Source organism: Lepidochelys olivacea, assembly GCF_965140295.1.
Source record: "Lepidochelys olivacea isolate rLepOli2 genome assembly, chromosome: 5".
NCBI classification, from domain to species: domain Eukaryota; kingdom Metazoa; phylum Chordata; order Testudines; family Cheloniidae; genus Lepidochelys; species Lepidochelys olivacea.
This window is the reverse complement of record NC_140415.1, coordinates 76,341,452-76,358,216: the sequence shown is the minus strand read 5'-3', so window position 1 is coordinate 76,358,216 and position 16,765 is coordinate 76,341,452. Positions and strand designations below refer to the sequence as shown.

Sequence of the window (16,765 nt, the reverse complement as noted above, 5' to 3'; positions counted from 1 at the left end):
GACAAGCATCTAGCTAGTCGATTTGCAGGTGCACACCTTTGTGCGTGCATATTGTACAGGTGTCTACATTCTATTGGGTCTACAACTGTGTAGGAAAAGTTGCAGTGATGGAGCTGAAATCTCTTTGAAAGTTTGTCCCCTTATGCTTGCCAGGCAAAGGTACACATGCATGTGACTGGTTTCAGAGTAACAGCTGTGTTAGTCTGTCTTCGCAAAAAGAAAAGGAGTACTTATGGCACCTTAGAGACTAACCAATTTATTTGAGCATGAGCTTCCGTGAGCTACAGCTCACTTCATCGGATGCATACCGTGGAAACTGCAGAAGACATTATATACACACAGAGACCATGAAACAATACCTCCTCCCACCCCACTGATGGGCTATTACCAGCAGGAGAGTGAGTTTGTGTGGGGGGGGGGGGGCGGAGGGTGAGAAAACCTGGATTTGTGCTGGAAATGGCCCAACTTGATGATCACTTTAGATAAGCTATTACCAGCAGGACAGTGGGGTGAGAGGAGGTATTGTTTCATGGTCTCTGTGTGTATATAATGTCTTCTGCAGTTTCCACGGTATGCATCCGATGAAGTGAGCTGTAACTCAGGAAAGCTCATGCTCAAATAAATTGGTTAGTCTCTAAGGTGCCACAAGTACTCCTTCTCTATTCATGTGACTGTATTTATAAGCCCCTTCCTCCTAGGAAGCTTGAGTTCCTTCTTACCGGTCTCCTTGGGGGAAGGCTAAATAGGTTACTGTTTAAGTTCTTATACAACAACATTTCTATCTCAGTGCCTTGCAGATGTATCTGAGTGAACACAAAAGCGCTCTCACATTCTCTCTTTCACCCCCTTCTCACTATACAGTAGAGCACTGTTCTTCAATTGACAGCCTGTGGCCCAGATCCAGCCCATGAGGACCGTCCATTTCACCCATCACCGAACATTAGCTGTCCCTTCATGCCTCTTGGGAAGCAGCAGCCAGAGCTGCTCAGGAAGCAGCAGAGGTCTCCCCCTCTCCCCTCAGAAACAGAGGAGGCTGCAGCCTTTTCTTACTGGGAAAGCGGGAGGAGCAGAAAGAGCCCTACAGCTCAGAGCAACTCCATTTTCCTTCCGCCCACCTCTCCTGTGAGCAGAGATGGCTTGTCCACTCCTCCCCCTTCCCTCCCTGTAAAACCCAACCTGGGGAGGAGAGTGAAGAACTCCTGCAATTGGCACCCCACCTTGAAGGGAGAGAGGGACCCCACTGCAGTCCTCCTGGCCTGGTAAAGGAGAGGTGAAGAACCTCAGTAGAAGCAGAAGTGAGGCTGTAGAAGCCAGAGTTTATCCAGGGTTGCGCGCTTGGTGGGTTGGGCAGATGGGGACTGGGGGCTGAATTGATGGAAGCTGAGACGATGCACTTCCGTTTCTTTTCTCGCTGTTTACTGTCATGCCATGTATTTAATTTAGAAACTTTTCATTTATGTTTAAACATATTGGAACTAGACTGTTAATACATTTCCACTTGCAGAGGTACACTTTTAATCAGGCACTTAATCAGAAGCTTATGCAACATAAAAGCACATCAATTATTGATTGCTTCATTAGTTTACACACATCATGCAGTCAAGTTTTTTTTTGGGGGGGGGGGCAAGGGAGAAGAAAAGATGGTGAAAGCAAGTGTCAAAATGTCAGGAAATAAGAAAGGAAAATTAGATGTTCATTTATTTCTCATGAGTTTAACTTCTAATATTAATTTAAAAGTTTTAACAGAATATTAATAGCATGCTGTTTTTCTAGCATTACAGTGTATTAGTATAGTTATTTGCAAGACTTCATTGAGTATGGTCTACTGGCATGCTTAAGCTTTTATTTTGTAATTAATAAATACAGTCTAGCACACCACTCTTGAAAGGTTGTGATCCTTGGTCAGTGGCAGGTTCACTGGAGAGCAAACACCCTGAGAGCCCTTTGGCCTGCCAAAATTTGGACATTGTGTTCTTTAACCCCCCCAGAAAATGTAGTTGAATACCGCTGCAGAAGAGAGTTAGGTGGTTAGACCAAAAGAAGACCATCCTTCCCCCACTATAACTCCTCCCTTCCTCTTGCCTGATGGGGGATGTTGCTGCTGAGGGTGAGTGGAAAAGTAAAGCACCCATCTCTTCCTCTCTCCAACTGCTGCTCCTCTGTGCTAGCGACTAGGAGCAGCAAAGAGGGCAGTTTAGAAAGTGATTCCTCTGGGCGAACGAGGAGCAACAGGAGCAACTACATGACTCTTGGGCTGAATTTGTTGGGGTGGGCTGTTTACTGAGCCTAGAAGCCTGCCAGGCACAGCTGACAGCTTCCTAACAAGGCTCTAGCCTGCTATCCTTTGATCATTAATCCCTTTTTGATTCCTTTGTTGGGAGGCAGGATTAGTTTAGGGAGAACAGAGGTTTAAAAAGCCAACTTATAAACGACCAGAGGAGGTAGCAAACAGGAGCAGCAAACTAGGAAATTTTGTGGGGAAACTTGGAGAGGGAGCATGAGAGCCAGCTACACCTAACAAACGTTCTCTAAGCTTTGGTCAACAACACCCCTGTCAAAACACACACACAAATTAGAGGAATGGGCCAAAAGAAATATGAAGAGGTTCAACAAAGACAAGTCCTGCACTTAGGAAGGAAGAATCCCATGCACTGCTACAGACTAGGGACCAAGTGGCTAGGCAGCAATTCTGCAGAAAAGGACCTAGGGGTTACGGTGGACGAGAAGCTGCATATGAGTCAGCAATGTGCCCTTGTTGCCAAGAAGGCTAACTGCATTTTGGGCTGTATAAGTAGGAGCATTGCCAGCAGATTGAGGGACTGATCATTCCCCTCTATTTGGCATTGGTGAGGTCTCATCTGGAGTATTGTGTCCAGTTTTGGGCCTCTCACTCCAATTTTTCCACATCCTTCTTGTAAAGAGTCCAGAGGAAGGCAACAAAAATTATTAGGGGGGCTGGAGCACGACTTATGAGGAGAGCTGAGGGAACTGGGATTGTTTAGTCTACAGAAGAGACGAATGAGGGGGGATTTGATAGCTGCTTTCAACTACCTGAAAGGGGGTTCCAAAGAGGATGGATCTAGACTGTTCTCAGTGATAGCAGATGACAGAACGAGGAGTAATGGTCTCAAGTTGCAGTGGGGGCGGTTTAGGTTGGATATTAGGAAAAACTTTTTCACTAGGAGGGTGGTGAAGCACTGGAATGGGTTACCTAGGGAGCTGGTGGAATCTCCTTCCTTAGAGGTTTTTAAGGTCAGGCTTGACAAAGCCCTGGCTGGGATGATTTAGTTGGGGATTAAGTCCTGCTCTGAGCAGGGGGTTACCTAGATGACCTCCTGAGGTCCCTTCCAACCCTGATATTCTATGATCACTGGAAGAGTAGAAATAATGCAGGCAGAAGTCCAGCAGCAGAGTGTGGGCTATCCAGTTTATTGCACTGAATGAAGTGTGTAAGATTATCTGTCTTGTGGCCTGGTGGCATATCTGTGCATTCGATGCAAGCAACTCATGGCCCTCAGAGACCAAGTATGGGCTCCTGAGATTAGAGTGGCTGAACTGAAGGAGCTAAGGGAGAGAGTTACACAGATGCGATTTTCAGAGACATGGTAGAGCAGTCCCATCCCTAAGGAAAGGGATAGATAATAAAACAGAAAATATCATAATGCCACTATATAAATGCATAGTAGGCCCACACCTTGAATACTGTATGCAGTTCTGGTTGCCCCGTCTCAAAAGAGATACATTAGTATTGGAAAAAGTACAGAGAAGGGCAACAAAAATGATTAAGGGTATGGAACAGCTTCCATATGAAGAGAAGTTAGAAAGACAGACTGTTCGGCTTGGAAAAGAGATGACTGAGGGGTGAGTCTACAACATCGTGAATAGTGTGGAGAAAGGGAATAAAAGTGTTATTTACACCTTCACACAACACATGAACCAAGGGTCACTCAACGAAATTAACAGGCAGCAAGTTTAAAACAACCAAAAAGTAAGTACTTCTTCACAGAGTCACCTGTGGAATTCATTGCCAGAGGATGTGGGGGAAGCCAAACAAGTGGCCAATCCCAGGTGCTTCATAGGGAATGAACAGAACAGGTAATCATGAAGTGATCCATCCCCTGTTGCCCATTCCCAGATTCTGGCAAACAGAGGCTAGCGACACCAAATTGCCCTGTTCTGTTAATTCCCTCTGAAGCATCTGGCACCAGCTATGGTCGGAAGGCAGGATACTGAGCTAGCTGGACCATTAATCCGACCCAGTATGGCCGTTCTTATGTTCTGTTCAGTAAGACATGAAGAACAGGAGTGGGAGCACTGAGTGCAGCAAGGAAGGGAGCTGCTGCAAGTTTAACCTCTAGTGACAGGGGAGGAGGACAGAGGAAGGAACACTGGGACAGTTCAAGCCATATTCAGACTGCTGGCAAGTGTGACACATTCTTACACAGTAAGAGTACTATCTATAAGAATAGTCTGAAGCATAATGTCCAGTCTATTTTAACACGCAAAATGACCTTTTCTTTATACTCACTTTATTGACTGCAAAAGCAGTAATGATGTCAGATTCCTTATGAATAATTCTTGCTTTACCTCCTGGATATCCCAGATTTGCTTCTATCTGTATTTAGGAAATAAAATCCATATTTCTGTAAGTACAAGCCTTTGTTCAACTTTTAATTCATATTGCAAACATAAAGGCGAAATACTAGACCATATCTGATTATTACATAAATGTCTCAATGGCAAACATAATGTGGTATATGCTAAGTAGGATCCTTAATTGAGTCTACTCGGAAAACTAAAATGTTAGAAGTATTAACAGGTTTGGCTTCTTTTTTATTCTATCAAGCTTGCCATATTGGGGGATTCTACAAGTTCTCATCTCAATCACACTTTTGTACCCCATTATCCTCCTTGAAATGCTAGAGAGGGATGTGGACTGCACACGTATATAAGGATGTTGATGAGAAAAAACATCAGGCACTTTATTATGTTTACACTTGATTTTTTACGAAGGAAGGATCAAAAGAGATCCATAAGGGACTTGTGAATATTTGCTGCAACTTACTTCTTTGTATGTCAGCACTGAAGTAGATGAGATCAGCCAAGGGACGTGCAGATAAATAATTTGAAATTCTTGTCTTATTTTGCCCACCTGCCATCCATTCAATGATACAAATCTGCTGGGCCGTCCTGCACTTTTTCACATTTCAAAAATACACAAATTGAAGCAGCTGATAGAAAAGATTTAGCTTTGGAATGAGGATTTTTCTATCTAAGGTAGCGTTTGACTCTTTTGACTGATCTGCATTCAATTCTAAAGCAGAAATCATTTTACAAAGTATTTTAGCTATTTGTCAGGGCAGTACAAGATTCCAAAGAGGAACCTGCGACTGCACTGATAAAACTGAGAAATTCCCAGGGGAACAAAACCATTACCACTATAATGAGATCATGAAGTGCTACAAAACATCAATGAGGACACAGAAATTAGGACATGTATTGCAAACTTGAATTTGGTAAGTGCTCCAAAATATAACAAGTGCAAGGTTCCAGAACTGCTGTTTTCTGGCTTCTCTATCTCAGTTTACTGAATCTGAAGTCTTCGCCAGTCTTAAAGGCCCAGAGGCCTCATTCAGCACTGGGACTCCATTGTACTAGTCCCTGTTTAAACAAATGCAGAGATGTGGTCCCTAGTACCATGTGGTATCCAGCTCCTTGGAACAGTGTATGTAGAAGCTTCCCTGCTCCTTTACTCTCATAAATCCTAAACTTTCAAGAGTATTTTATTGTTTTAATTAGCTGTTTTTTTTTTCCAGAGTCTGCTTTTCTTTGCTTCTCGTCTTCTTCCACTGTTATTGTTAAGTGTGACACAGTTAACCAGATACTAAGTTTAGGATTTTCATATACACTGCAGTAAAAACAGTCTGCATGTTCCTTTCCTACTGTTTACTAAGAAGATACTTGCATTGCTTATGTTACACCTGTAGTTATATTTTAAATATTTGGTACAGTATATGTTTGGAAGACATAAGATGCCACCTTGAGTTTGGTCATTTTGCAGAGGTCACTTTTTAAATAAAGCTAAAACAGCCTTGAAGGTATGAAAAAAAAATCTGTTATTCAATTCTTACTGAAATACACAAAACAGAGTTATCTTAATTAGAAAAAATCCACATGAAAGGTTTATTCTTGATGTGCTCCCAATCATGAATTTAAAAGCATGATGAAAGGGCTGGTTCAGTGACCTAGTGGTAATACACTGCACTACTACAGTGCAGTAGAGATTAGAATCTAAAACCCATTTGATGATCCATGTAGAAGTTAGCTAATATTCTGTCAGAAAGTGTACTTCATGCTGTTACCAGGGTGCATTCCACTGGCTCAGTGGGTGATAAATAGCACACTTTCCACAGATCCATATATTTTTAAGATGAGATGGAACCATTATGATAATCTAATGTGACCTTCTGCGCAACACAGGCCACAGATCTTTCTGAATGAAGCCCAAAATTTCTGGTTGAGTGACAATATAGCCTTTAAATACAGTCACCCAATTTTAATTTAAGGAACATGCTGCAAAGCAGGAACCCAATGGTACAAAAGAGGCAGAGATCCCACCAAAAGGCCTATAATCCTGGTAAGGAAGGAGTGATCCTAGGGAGCATGCAATGCTGCTTTCAGGGTTGAAACAATGCACTTCAATGTCTTGAAGTGACCAGGTCTTCTACCTCGATTCCTGAATCTTAGGCATGCTATGTTATGGTAAGCAAATTATAGAAGAATTGTGAGAGGTTAAGTAGCTTTTAGTGAAATGCAGCTCACCTGTGAAAATATATAAAAACGTCTAAAACAGGCGTTTTTAATGGCTGGAAACAAAATAAAGTTTTATTGCTAATAAATTGGAATTAAGCACGAGTTGAATGGAATTCTTATCTGTATCAACAATCAAAAAATTCATAATCGACAATCCTCAAATCCACATTGTGAAGTATTGTAGTTATTAAGTGCAAAAATTGTGCTAAGTTACTATCTCATGAGGGACTGAGGCACAAAATAGCATATTCTGCTTTTATGGGACAATATACTAATGCAATACTTACCTTTCTCACATGGCTGTTCAATCAACCGTTTTTAAAGTGCTTACAAACAACTTTAAGTGTCATGTATGTGCAAAATATTTTCACAGAATTAGTATTTAGCAAATTATTAATCCATATACTAATTCTGTTATGCATTCTAACTCAAGTTTCAATGCAGCTGTAAGGACACGGAGAATTTATTTTAGAATCAGTCTTGATTTGCAGAACTACATCCTATACAATATTACTGATGTAACTGCCAGACTTCTTGCAAAGTTAAGCTCACCACCCTGCGCACAGTTGTAAACAGGTTAACAAAGATGAATATCAGTTTAATGATTGTAGACAGTAGGTGTTTCCGAGTGAAAGAATAAGTCTAATTTCATTTGAAAATTATCATTGTGTACCTTATTGAAGATAGGGTCCTCCAACATTGTATTTCTGATGGTTTCACTGTGGTCCTCTAATGACTTCACCAAGAAAGAACAATCACAGGAAAAAGAGTAAAGATGAGATATAACATACAAGGTACTGAGGAAATCCTTACTCCTATGTTAATCTTTCCAACACACAACAAAATTAAAAAAACACTCCACACTGAATTGCACAGATACTTACATAAAAATATTTTGTTCAGCATTTACAGTCTAATTCTCAAATTTTCTTCCTAATCTACACAGTTGCTGAAAAAATGACTTTTAAGGTTATATTCTATAGTGTATCACAGTGTTTCATCTACTTTAGTAGTCAACTTCTGTGTAAAACTTAGAACTTACCAGTATGACACACTGATGGTGAATGTACTAGCAATGACAGCAGGAAATCCCACAGTAGTCAAAGTAAAGTCATTTTAAAGTAAGGACATAGCTAGCAGTTCTAAACTACTGATATTGCTTCACAAGCACTTAAGGCACACATCAAGTGCAGCATAACAACAGAGCTGCATTAATTAAATTAAGAATTTTTGTCACACATTAGATATCTGTCCCTCCTCCATCTCCCTCTATTCCTACACTGCCATTATCCTCCTAACAGCTGAGGAGAACAGGTTCGGACTTACTCAGGAATGTGACAAAACTGCACCATGTTTTAGTCATAGTGGAAAACTCAAAATGTTACAACAGACTTTCAATTTCAGCTCATCAGGAAGAAACAAGCTTGTAGTCAAAGTCCAGATCTACCATGCTGCCTCAAAACTATTTCATACCAGTAAGAATACTTAAATACTGCTAACATCCTGTACATAAATGACTACTCTTTCACATAAACACACATACATGTTATTTAAACTTTATCTTTTAGAGAGTACTGAAGAATGCAATCACTCCACATTTAGTGAAAATTCATGTACACTAGAATTCCTGTTCACCTGACAACTATCTTGATTGTCCTACAGATGTTCCCTTGCTCTGATCATATCCTCCTGTCTGATTCTCTGAGACAGCAGTATCTCTCTGACACTAGTCGTGTCTGGTACCACTGCCTCATGTCAATAACTGACATGAAGTATACATTCCAGAGAGTCAGCCCAAATGGAGCATGTGGCCTAGAAAACCAGGGTGTGGATAGAGAACCTTATTCAAGTAGTATCACTTGCACTGTAAATGGGAGCTGAGTTTATTTTGATGTTTTTTCAAAACTATAAGGTAAGGAGGTAGGATTCAGTAGGCAATCATGGGATGCACAAGATAAACTGGTAGGGACAGACTCAATTTTGAAGGTTACGACTGATTAGGTTGCAAATTGGAATCTTTTGGGTGTATAAATATATATATATTTTTTAAACAAACTGTCAGCCTTTGAGGTAACTCTTATTACCAACAATGCAAGGCTTTTCATACAATTCAAAAGGTAGCCATTTACTTTTTGTTTCGAGTGGCACTGTGGGACTTATATCAAGGTAACACCCAAAATGCAGCAAATTTTTCAGCCCACGAGATTTGGTATCTAGGGACAGCCCCCAAACACCAAGCCTGTTATCCACAAATTTGTGCTCTAGAAAGCAAGTAAGCCAGCTTTCATATGTTTTACCTTAAATCCAGGCTCTTACTTAACATAATTTTATGTACTATACAGACCTCATTTAGGCATCTTTTCTTTGTAAATATATTTCTGATGAAGGTTTCCTGGACTTCCTCTTGTTTAACTAGGTACTGCCAAAGCCTCTTCACAGACTGTGCAACATGACTGTTAGATCTATAGATAAAATTAAAATAAGTATGTGTTTATTTATGCTGGTAATCACAAGAGATTCAAATTATTATTAGCATACAACTCATACCAAATAAAATGCTGTAAAAGGAAATGTTCAGGTTGTGACGAACTGAAAATGTGGAAATCCAGAATTGAGTCAGCCACAGCTATCGTTTCCTGTGTCAATTAGCGAAGTACAAATAATTATATATTTAACAATTAACAGAGTGCCCAAGACTGCAGTATAAATGGCACAGTATATTATGATACACAATATACTTTTCTGAGACCTCTGAAAACACCTAGCCACAGTTAGACTCCAACTTCAAATTTACAGCTTACATTTTGAAGTTTCTTTAATGCTTTGCTGAGTTCCTTGCCCTGATAGGGGGAGGAAATTTAAGTTATTAACCAATATGCTAGGAGCAGATAAGCATAGATAATACCGACAAATACTGAAAGTGAAAACATAGCTGTACGGGGATAATGATGCATAGGAATTACTCCTTATCACAGCAGTGGCTTAGAATAATTTTGTTTTCCCCAAGAAACTAAACTATGTTTAAGGTAAACGGTAAAGAAACAAAACAATAAAAATACCCTCCAAATTTTATTCCCACCAATTTTTTTTAAAAAATTACTATTTAACCTTAAGAACATCAAGGGGTATCAGAAATTGGTTTTCTTGTTTGTACTTGAGGATCATCCAGAAGACTGACAAACTCAAGTGCAAAAGTAACATCAAAACAGGCAAACCTGAGCTCACCCCTCACTTGAAAGGGAGGACTTCTTGTATCTTTCACAAAGCCCTTTTCTCCGAATAGTTTGTCAAGATTTTGAGTTAAACAGGTTTTAAAGAAACAGAATAGTAGTGAACCTCAGATGAATATGCTGTAAGTACCCCAACACTGTGGAAATCTTTGGAAAGGTGGCTAGGTACCCCAACACTGTGGAAATCTTTGGAAAGGTGGCTAGGTTGACCATGAAGGAGTCAAGAGCACAGCCAACTACTGGATACTCAAGGGTGAGAGGAGGGAGGGAATAGAGATGTGTGTACAGTATATCATTCAAAATATTTTTTTTAAAATGAAGTAAACGAGACAACTAAGATTACAGTTGTTAGGAACTACCAGTTTACAATGGAAAAGAAGTGCACTTAACTGCTGGCTGTGGAGCTCATGCAGATGCCATTGGGAGAAAAGGAACATATGGTTACATAAATGTGTGGTGTTGATATCCAATTTAAAAAACTGAGTTACAAATTACTTGCTGATACCACAATGTTTTCGGTTGCATGATGAAATATTATGAGCCCACAGTCAATGCAGGGAAGAAAAGTTATTGAAGTGAGCTGTAGCTCACAAAAGCTTATGCTCAAATAAACTTGTTAGTCTCTAAGTGCCACAAGTACTCCTTTTCTTTTTACTGTTGCTTTTGTTGTAACTAGGAGAGAGAGAGGGGGAACTTCTTTTATGACAATGTTCGTTTAGACCTTGCCCTGGTCTCCTTAACACCACAATGCTTCCTCAGAAGGTAGATCAAAGACCTGTCACACTTTTTTTTTTTAAATTAACAAATGGTCAGCTATTGAAATGAATAAGGATCCTTACTCTGACTGTGGCAAATATAGGTTTGCCCCCACTTAAACAGTAAATTGACTTTTGGCATTGGGCTTTGCGAACTTCAAAAATGTGATTTCTTTCTCCACATCTGACTACCTTCATTGCTTAGGGCCAAAGTTTCAGAAATCTACACACACATGTTAAATTGCACACATTTGAGCGTACAGTTATAACTGAGAGAAAGTATGGCACATGCACACATGCCAGGCATGCATCTACCTGGACATATGCACTAAATCTGTGCTACTTGCATATACAAGCAAACATTTCTGAAATTATGGCCCTTCACTTCCTTACCAAGGAAAACTAATTAAAATGTTCAGAAGATGTATATTAACACATTTTTTAAAAGTCACATGCTCACTTGAAAGGAGTGTTTGTAGGTTCAAGCAAAGCTTTGTGGCGAAGGAGCGCAGGACCTGCCAATAATGCATCCTCAGAAATATGAGCAGAAATTAAATTCTGAGGTGGGCCACCATGTATCTCAAGTCGCCGGAGAAGAACTTGCTCCCAGCGCTGAAATGTCTTCAGAATGGCATGGCACAGCGGGGAGCTAACTGGAAGCTCTACAAGGACAAATCAAACAAAATAACTATTTTATGTCTGCTAGAATCTTCATGAGAATCACTTCACTGTCAAGTGTTTCAAATACTTTAATCTAATGTACATCTGTTTATTATACACATGCACACTTTTAAAAAAAATTCATTTATGAACAAGTGGTCAGGGTGTAGAGCATTGTATTGCTTTTTGCTGGCAGAAGAGCTAGATATGGGAGGAGGGCCCAAGCATCTAGGCCAGTGTATGTATAGCACCAGAGATATACTTTGACCTACAAAAGGAAAGAACATGGTTCATTAATTAACTTGGGAAAGGAAAGCACATGGTTCATTAACTAACTCGGGGTAGTGAAAAACATTTATATACAGCTATTGACAACTTCCTTAAATGATTAAGAGGTAAACAAAACTGCTAGAAATTGGAACCAAAATATATAAGTACTAATACTTCGTGGAAAAAACCTCAGTATTTAAAGTGTACCAATGTTACTATAGTAATAGTGTCAGGATAAATAAATCCAAAACAAGTTATTTACAACACACTGCTGAATGCAGAAGAAGCTAAACGGCTGATTAGTATTTATTATGCAGTTAAGTTACTGAATTCATTGTCGGATTATTGAATATGGAAAGACATCTCCATTACTGCACTGTTACCTGAAAGATCATGCCCAGCCAAGGGGTAGAAATTCTTCAACCTATGAAGCACCAACTGAACCATAGCCAATCGCATCAGTGACCAGCTAACAACAAGAAAATATGCATGAGTCATTGATTGACCTCTGCCAACTGTAAGAAAATTTCACTTTAAAATAAAACTTTAACATCTCTACTATAGGAATGTTTTTAGCTTTTATTAACCAAAATATTATAAAGAGTTAATAAACCATGAATATATTTAGAACCTTAAGGATACCCTGGATGCCAAAACAACTGAATGCATCCGATGAAGTGAGCTGTAGCTCATGAAAGCTTATGCTCAAATAAATTTGTTAGTCTCTAAGGTGCCACAAGTCCACCTTTTCTTTTTGCGGATACAGACTAACACGGTTGCTACTCTGAAAACAACTATTACACATAATAAAAAAGACATCATTAAAATATTATATCCATGCGTTATTTATAATGAAACAAAGAAGATAATGCATTCCTAGGAAATATATGCATTTCTTGAAGGGCTGCCATATTATATCACACACTTCTGCAGTAAGTTTCCAAAAATGCACTGTCAACAATGTCAGAAAAAACATGAGAATCTAAGCGATTCATACCTGTATGAATTTGAATTAGAGTGCTCCTGAAGGTGTAAATCTGATGTAAAATCATCATCCTCATCATCACTTCCCTGACTCTCCTCTGAATCATATTCTACTCTACTTTGTGAGGTTGGAAAAAAAGGCTAAAAAAGCACAGAAAAAATATTTTAGTTCAGCAAAACTGTATCTGCCAAAACTATTTCAAACTGTTTCAAATACTATTAAAATGTATGGTAATATTTAAAAAAAGACAGTTACCTTTTCCATAACTGGTGTTCAAGATGTGTTGCTCATGTCTATTCCACAATAGGTGTGCGTGCTCACCATGTGCACCGGTGCCAGAAGTTTTTCCCCTAGCAATATGTGTAGGGGAGAGTCGGCCTGGTGCGGTATAAGGGGAGCTGCACCTCTCCCCACCCTCAGTTCCTTCTTGCCAGACAACTCCGACAGAGGGGAAGGAGGGTGGAATGTGGAATAGACATGAGCAACACATCTCGAAGAACACCAGTTACGGAAAAGGTAACTGTCTTTTCTTCTTCTTCTTCTTCGAGGGATTGCTCATGTGTATTCCACAATAGGTGATTCCAAGCTATATCTGTTGGAAGTGGGTAGGGGTTCACAAGTTCCCAGGATGGAGCACAGCCCTGCAGAACCCAGTGTCATCCCTGGTTTGGGGGACGATCACATAGTGCGAAGTGAACGTGTGAACCGAAGACCACGTGGCGGCCCTACAAATGTCCTGGATGGGGACATGGGCCACGAAGGCAGCCAACGAAGCCTGCGCCCGAGTCAAGTGTGCTCTCACAATGGGTGGCAGGCACCTGCCAGCTCATAACAGGAATAGATGCATGAAGTGATCCGACTGGAAAGCTGCTGAGTGGAAATCGGCTGGCCCCTCACGCACTCAGCCAAGGTGACAAACAGTTGCGAGGACTTTCTGAACGGCTTAGTCCGCTCGAGGCAGAAAGCCAGAGCCCACTGCATATCAAGCGTGTGGAGACAGTGCTCCCCACTGGATGCGTGAGGCTTGGGGCAGAGGACCGGTGGAAAAAATGTCCTGACCCATGTGGTACACTGAGACTGCCTTTGGGAGGAACATGGAGTCTAAGCGGAGCTGGACTTTGTCTTTATGAAAGATTGTTTACGGCTGCTCAGAGGTCAGGGCCCTGAGCTCCGAGACTCGCCTGGCCGATGTTATTGCAACTAGGAAGGCCACCTTCCACTAGAGGTGAGCCCAGGAGTATGTGGCCAGTAGTTCAAACGGGGGCCCCGTGAGACAAGCCAACACCAAGTTTAGGTCCCACTACGGGGATCTAGAATATGGAAAAAAATGGTTCAAACCCTTAAGGAATCGGCCAGTCATTGCATGGGAAAATACCATGTGCCCTTGCACTGGCGGATGGAAGGCCAACATAGCTGCCAGGTGCACCTTGACTGGCAAGGGCAACAGGCCCTGGGCACTCAGGTGGAGGAGGTAATCAAGGATAAGCTGGATCGGAGCAGTCACCAGGGAGACACCCTGGTCCGCCTCCCACCTAGAAAACTGGGACCACTTTGCCAAATAAGCGGGGTGAGTGGAGGGCTGTCTACTTTCGAGGATGACGTGCTGAACCTGCCCTGAGCACGTCCTTTCCTCTCCACCTAACCACTGAGCAGCCATGCCGCGAGGTGAAGAGCTGCCAGGATGGGGTGGAGGAGGCGGCCCTGGTCCCGAGAGAGCCGGTCTGGGAGGAGCGGTAACAGCCATGGCGAAGCTACCACTAGGCCTGTGAGGGACCCATACCAATGCTGCCTGAGCCACGCTGGGGCAATCCGGGCCTTGTTCGTCTTTATCTTCTCCAGGACCCTGCTGATTAGAAGGAACGGGGGAAAGTCATAGAGAAGCTGGCCTGACCAGGACCGGAGAAAGGCATCAGAGATAGTGCCCCTCCCCAGGCTCCCCCGGAGCAGAACCGGGGGCATCACCAGTTCTACTGAGTTGCGAACAGGTCCACCTGGGGAGTTCCCCACCTTTGGAAGAGCTAGAGGGCCACTTCTAGGTGGACGGACCACTCATGTTGTGAGGAAAAGTCCCTGCTCAAGCGACCTGCCCTCTCATTCCAGGTGCCTGGTAGGTGGAAGGCCTTCAGGTGGATGTTGTGGGCTATACAGAAGTCCCACAGCCTGAGTGCTTCGCGGCAGAGAATCAGGCCCCGCCTTGCCTGTTGACATAGAACGTAGAGGCCATTTTGTCCGTGAGGACCCTGACTACCTTGCCCTCCAGGTGCAAGTGGAAGGCCATACATGCCAGCCACACCACCCTGAGCTCCTTGACATTTATACGTAAGGTCAGGTCTTGAGCCGACCACAGGCCTTTGGTCTGAAAGTTCCCCACATGTGCCCCCCAACCCAGGTCTGATGCATCGGGCACCAGCTCCAACAACAGGGCCCTGTCCCTGAACAGGACCCCTTGGAGCATGTTGTTTGGGGTGGACCATCACCGTAGGGAGGTGATCACAAAGTCTGGCACTGTGAGGACCTTGTCCATCCTGTTCGTGGCCTGGGAGAACTTCGAGGGCAACCAGAGCTGGAGGGGCCTTATCCTGAGTCTGGCGTAATAGACCACATACGTGCATGCCGACATGTGACCCAAGAGTTGTAGGCAAACCCTTGCTGTTGTCACCGGGAACCTTGTGACCAAGTCAATGAGACCTTTCAGAGTCTCGAATCCGTCTGGTGGGAGAAAAGCCCTGGCCGACACTATGTCCAGAAGCGCACCAATAAACTCTATGCATTGGACTGGGACTTGGTGTTGTTTACCAACAAGCCCAAGGCGGTGCATGTGGATAGGAGGAGCGCTACGTGATCCCTGACCTGCGACCGGGAGATGACCTTGATAACCTACATGCATTTTGTAAACATCCTGGGGGCAGTGGACAGACCAAATGGGAGGACCGTGAATTGGTAATGATTCTGTCCCACCACAGAACGGAGGAAGCACCTGTGCCCCTCGAATATGTGGATGTGGAAGTAAGTGTCCTATAGATTTAGGGCAGCGTACCAGTCCCCGGGATCCAGAGAGGGGATGATGGAGGCCAGGGAGACCATGCGGAACTTGAGCTTCACAATGTACTGGTTCAGACCTAAAGGAGATCCTTTGGCCTTCGGGATAAGGAAATTACAGGCGTAATACCCCCTTGCCCATAAACTCCTCGGGCATGGCCTCTATCGCTCCTAGACCTAGGAGCTGCCACACCTCCTGCTCAAGCAGAGCTTCTTGCGAGGGGTCCCCCAAGGGGGACGGGGGTGGTGCTTGGGCAGGGAGGAAGTAAACTGGAGGGTGTAACCCCGGGAGATGGTGTTGAGGACCCATTGGTCTGAAGTTAGCTGTGACCAGACCGGAAAGAAAGCACACAACTGGTTGGAGAAGGAAAGCTTTATTGGGGTGGATCCCTGATGAGGACTGGTGGGGTGCCCCTGAGCATCCTGTCAAAAACGCCTTTTCCCCGCCTGCTTGCCCTTGGAGGACCCAGGCTGGGGGGCAGGCTGGTGTTTGACCCAGGGCATTTGAAATCTTATCCATGAAGGGGTGGCGACGCAAGGCCACCCTACCCAGTGCCAACAGGGACCACACGTTAAACAGGGAGTCTAAGGGCTCCTCCATCTCCTCTGCCTGGAGGTGGAGGCTTGCTGCCATGCTCCCTCTAAGAGTTTTTGGTGGGCCCTGTAGTCCTCCTGCGGGTGGAGGCGGGCAGGGCCTCAAACGCCTCCTCTGGGCAGGGCGAAGAGGCCAGTGCAGTGCTCTGGGTGTTGGCCAGCACCGGAGGGACTCCAGACACGGTGCTGAGGACGAACAACCTACCGCCTCCTTTCTTGGGGGTTTGGAGAGGGAGGCTGATGGTGCCTCCGAAGCTTCGCCCATCGAGCAAGCTCCCACCGGGGGCTGTGCTGGAGACCACGGTGCCCACTGGTACCATTGGGCTGGCCACGACGCTCAGTGCCACTGCATCTGCTGTGGCACAGACGGGGCCGGCTGTTTGGGTTGGCTGGTCTGGCCCATCGAAGGATGGCTACGA

At 43.3% G+C, this 16,765-nt stretch overlaps 1 protein-coding gene and 1 long non-coding RNA gene across 3 annotated transcripts in view; one reads left to right on the top strand and one right to left on the bottom strand.

Annotated features, from left to right (window-relative positions):
* Positions 1-16,765, bottom strand: part of DMXL1 (Dmx like 1) — a 145,815-nt gene that overhangs the window by 17,684 nt on the left and 111,366 nt on the right. Inside the window, exons 30-35 of the mRNA XM_084629263.1 lie at positions 12,726-12,853; positions 12,112-12,197; positions 11,259-11,460; positions 9,158-9,275; positions 7,487-7,549; positions 4,529-4,615 (exon numbers count right to left, since the gene is read on the bottom strand). Coding sequence (XP_084485389.1) covers positions 4,529-4,615; positions 7,487-7,549; positions 9,158-9,275; positions 11,259-11,460; positions 12,112-12,197; positions 12,726-12,853 — 684 coding nt within the window. The remainder of the gene's footprint in view (positions 1-4,528; positions 4,616-7,486; positions 7,550-9,157; positions 9,276-11,258; positions 11,461-12,111; positions 12,198-12,725; positions 12,854-16,765) is intronic.
* LOC311521130 overlaps positions 1-16,765 on the top strand; it is a 127,026-nt gene that overhangs the window by 33,394 nt on the left and 76,867 nt on the right. The window contains exon 7 of one of the 2 annotated variants that reach the window (XR_014711805.1): positions 862-1,609. The exons of the other annotated variant lie outside the window; for it this stretch is intronic. This is a non-coding gene — a long non-coding RNA (uncharacterized lncRNA). Of the gene's footprint in view, positions 1-861; positions 1,610-16,765 lie in introns of those variants that run through there. 2 annotated transcript variants of the gene reach the window in all.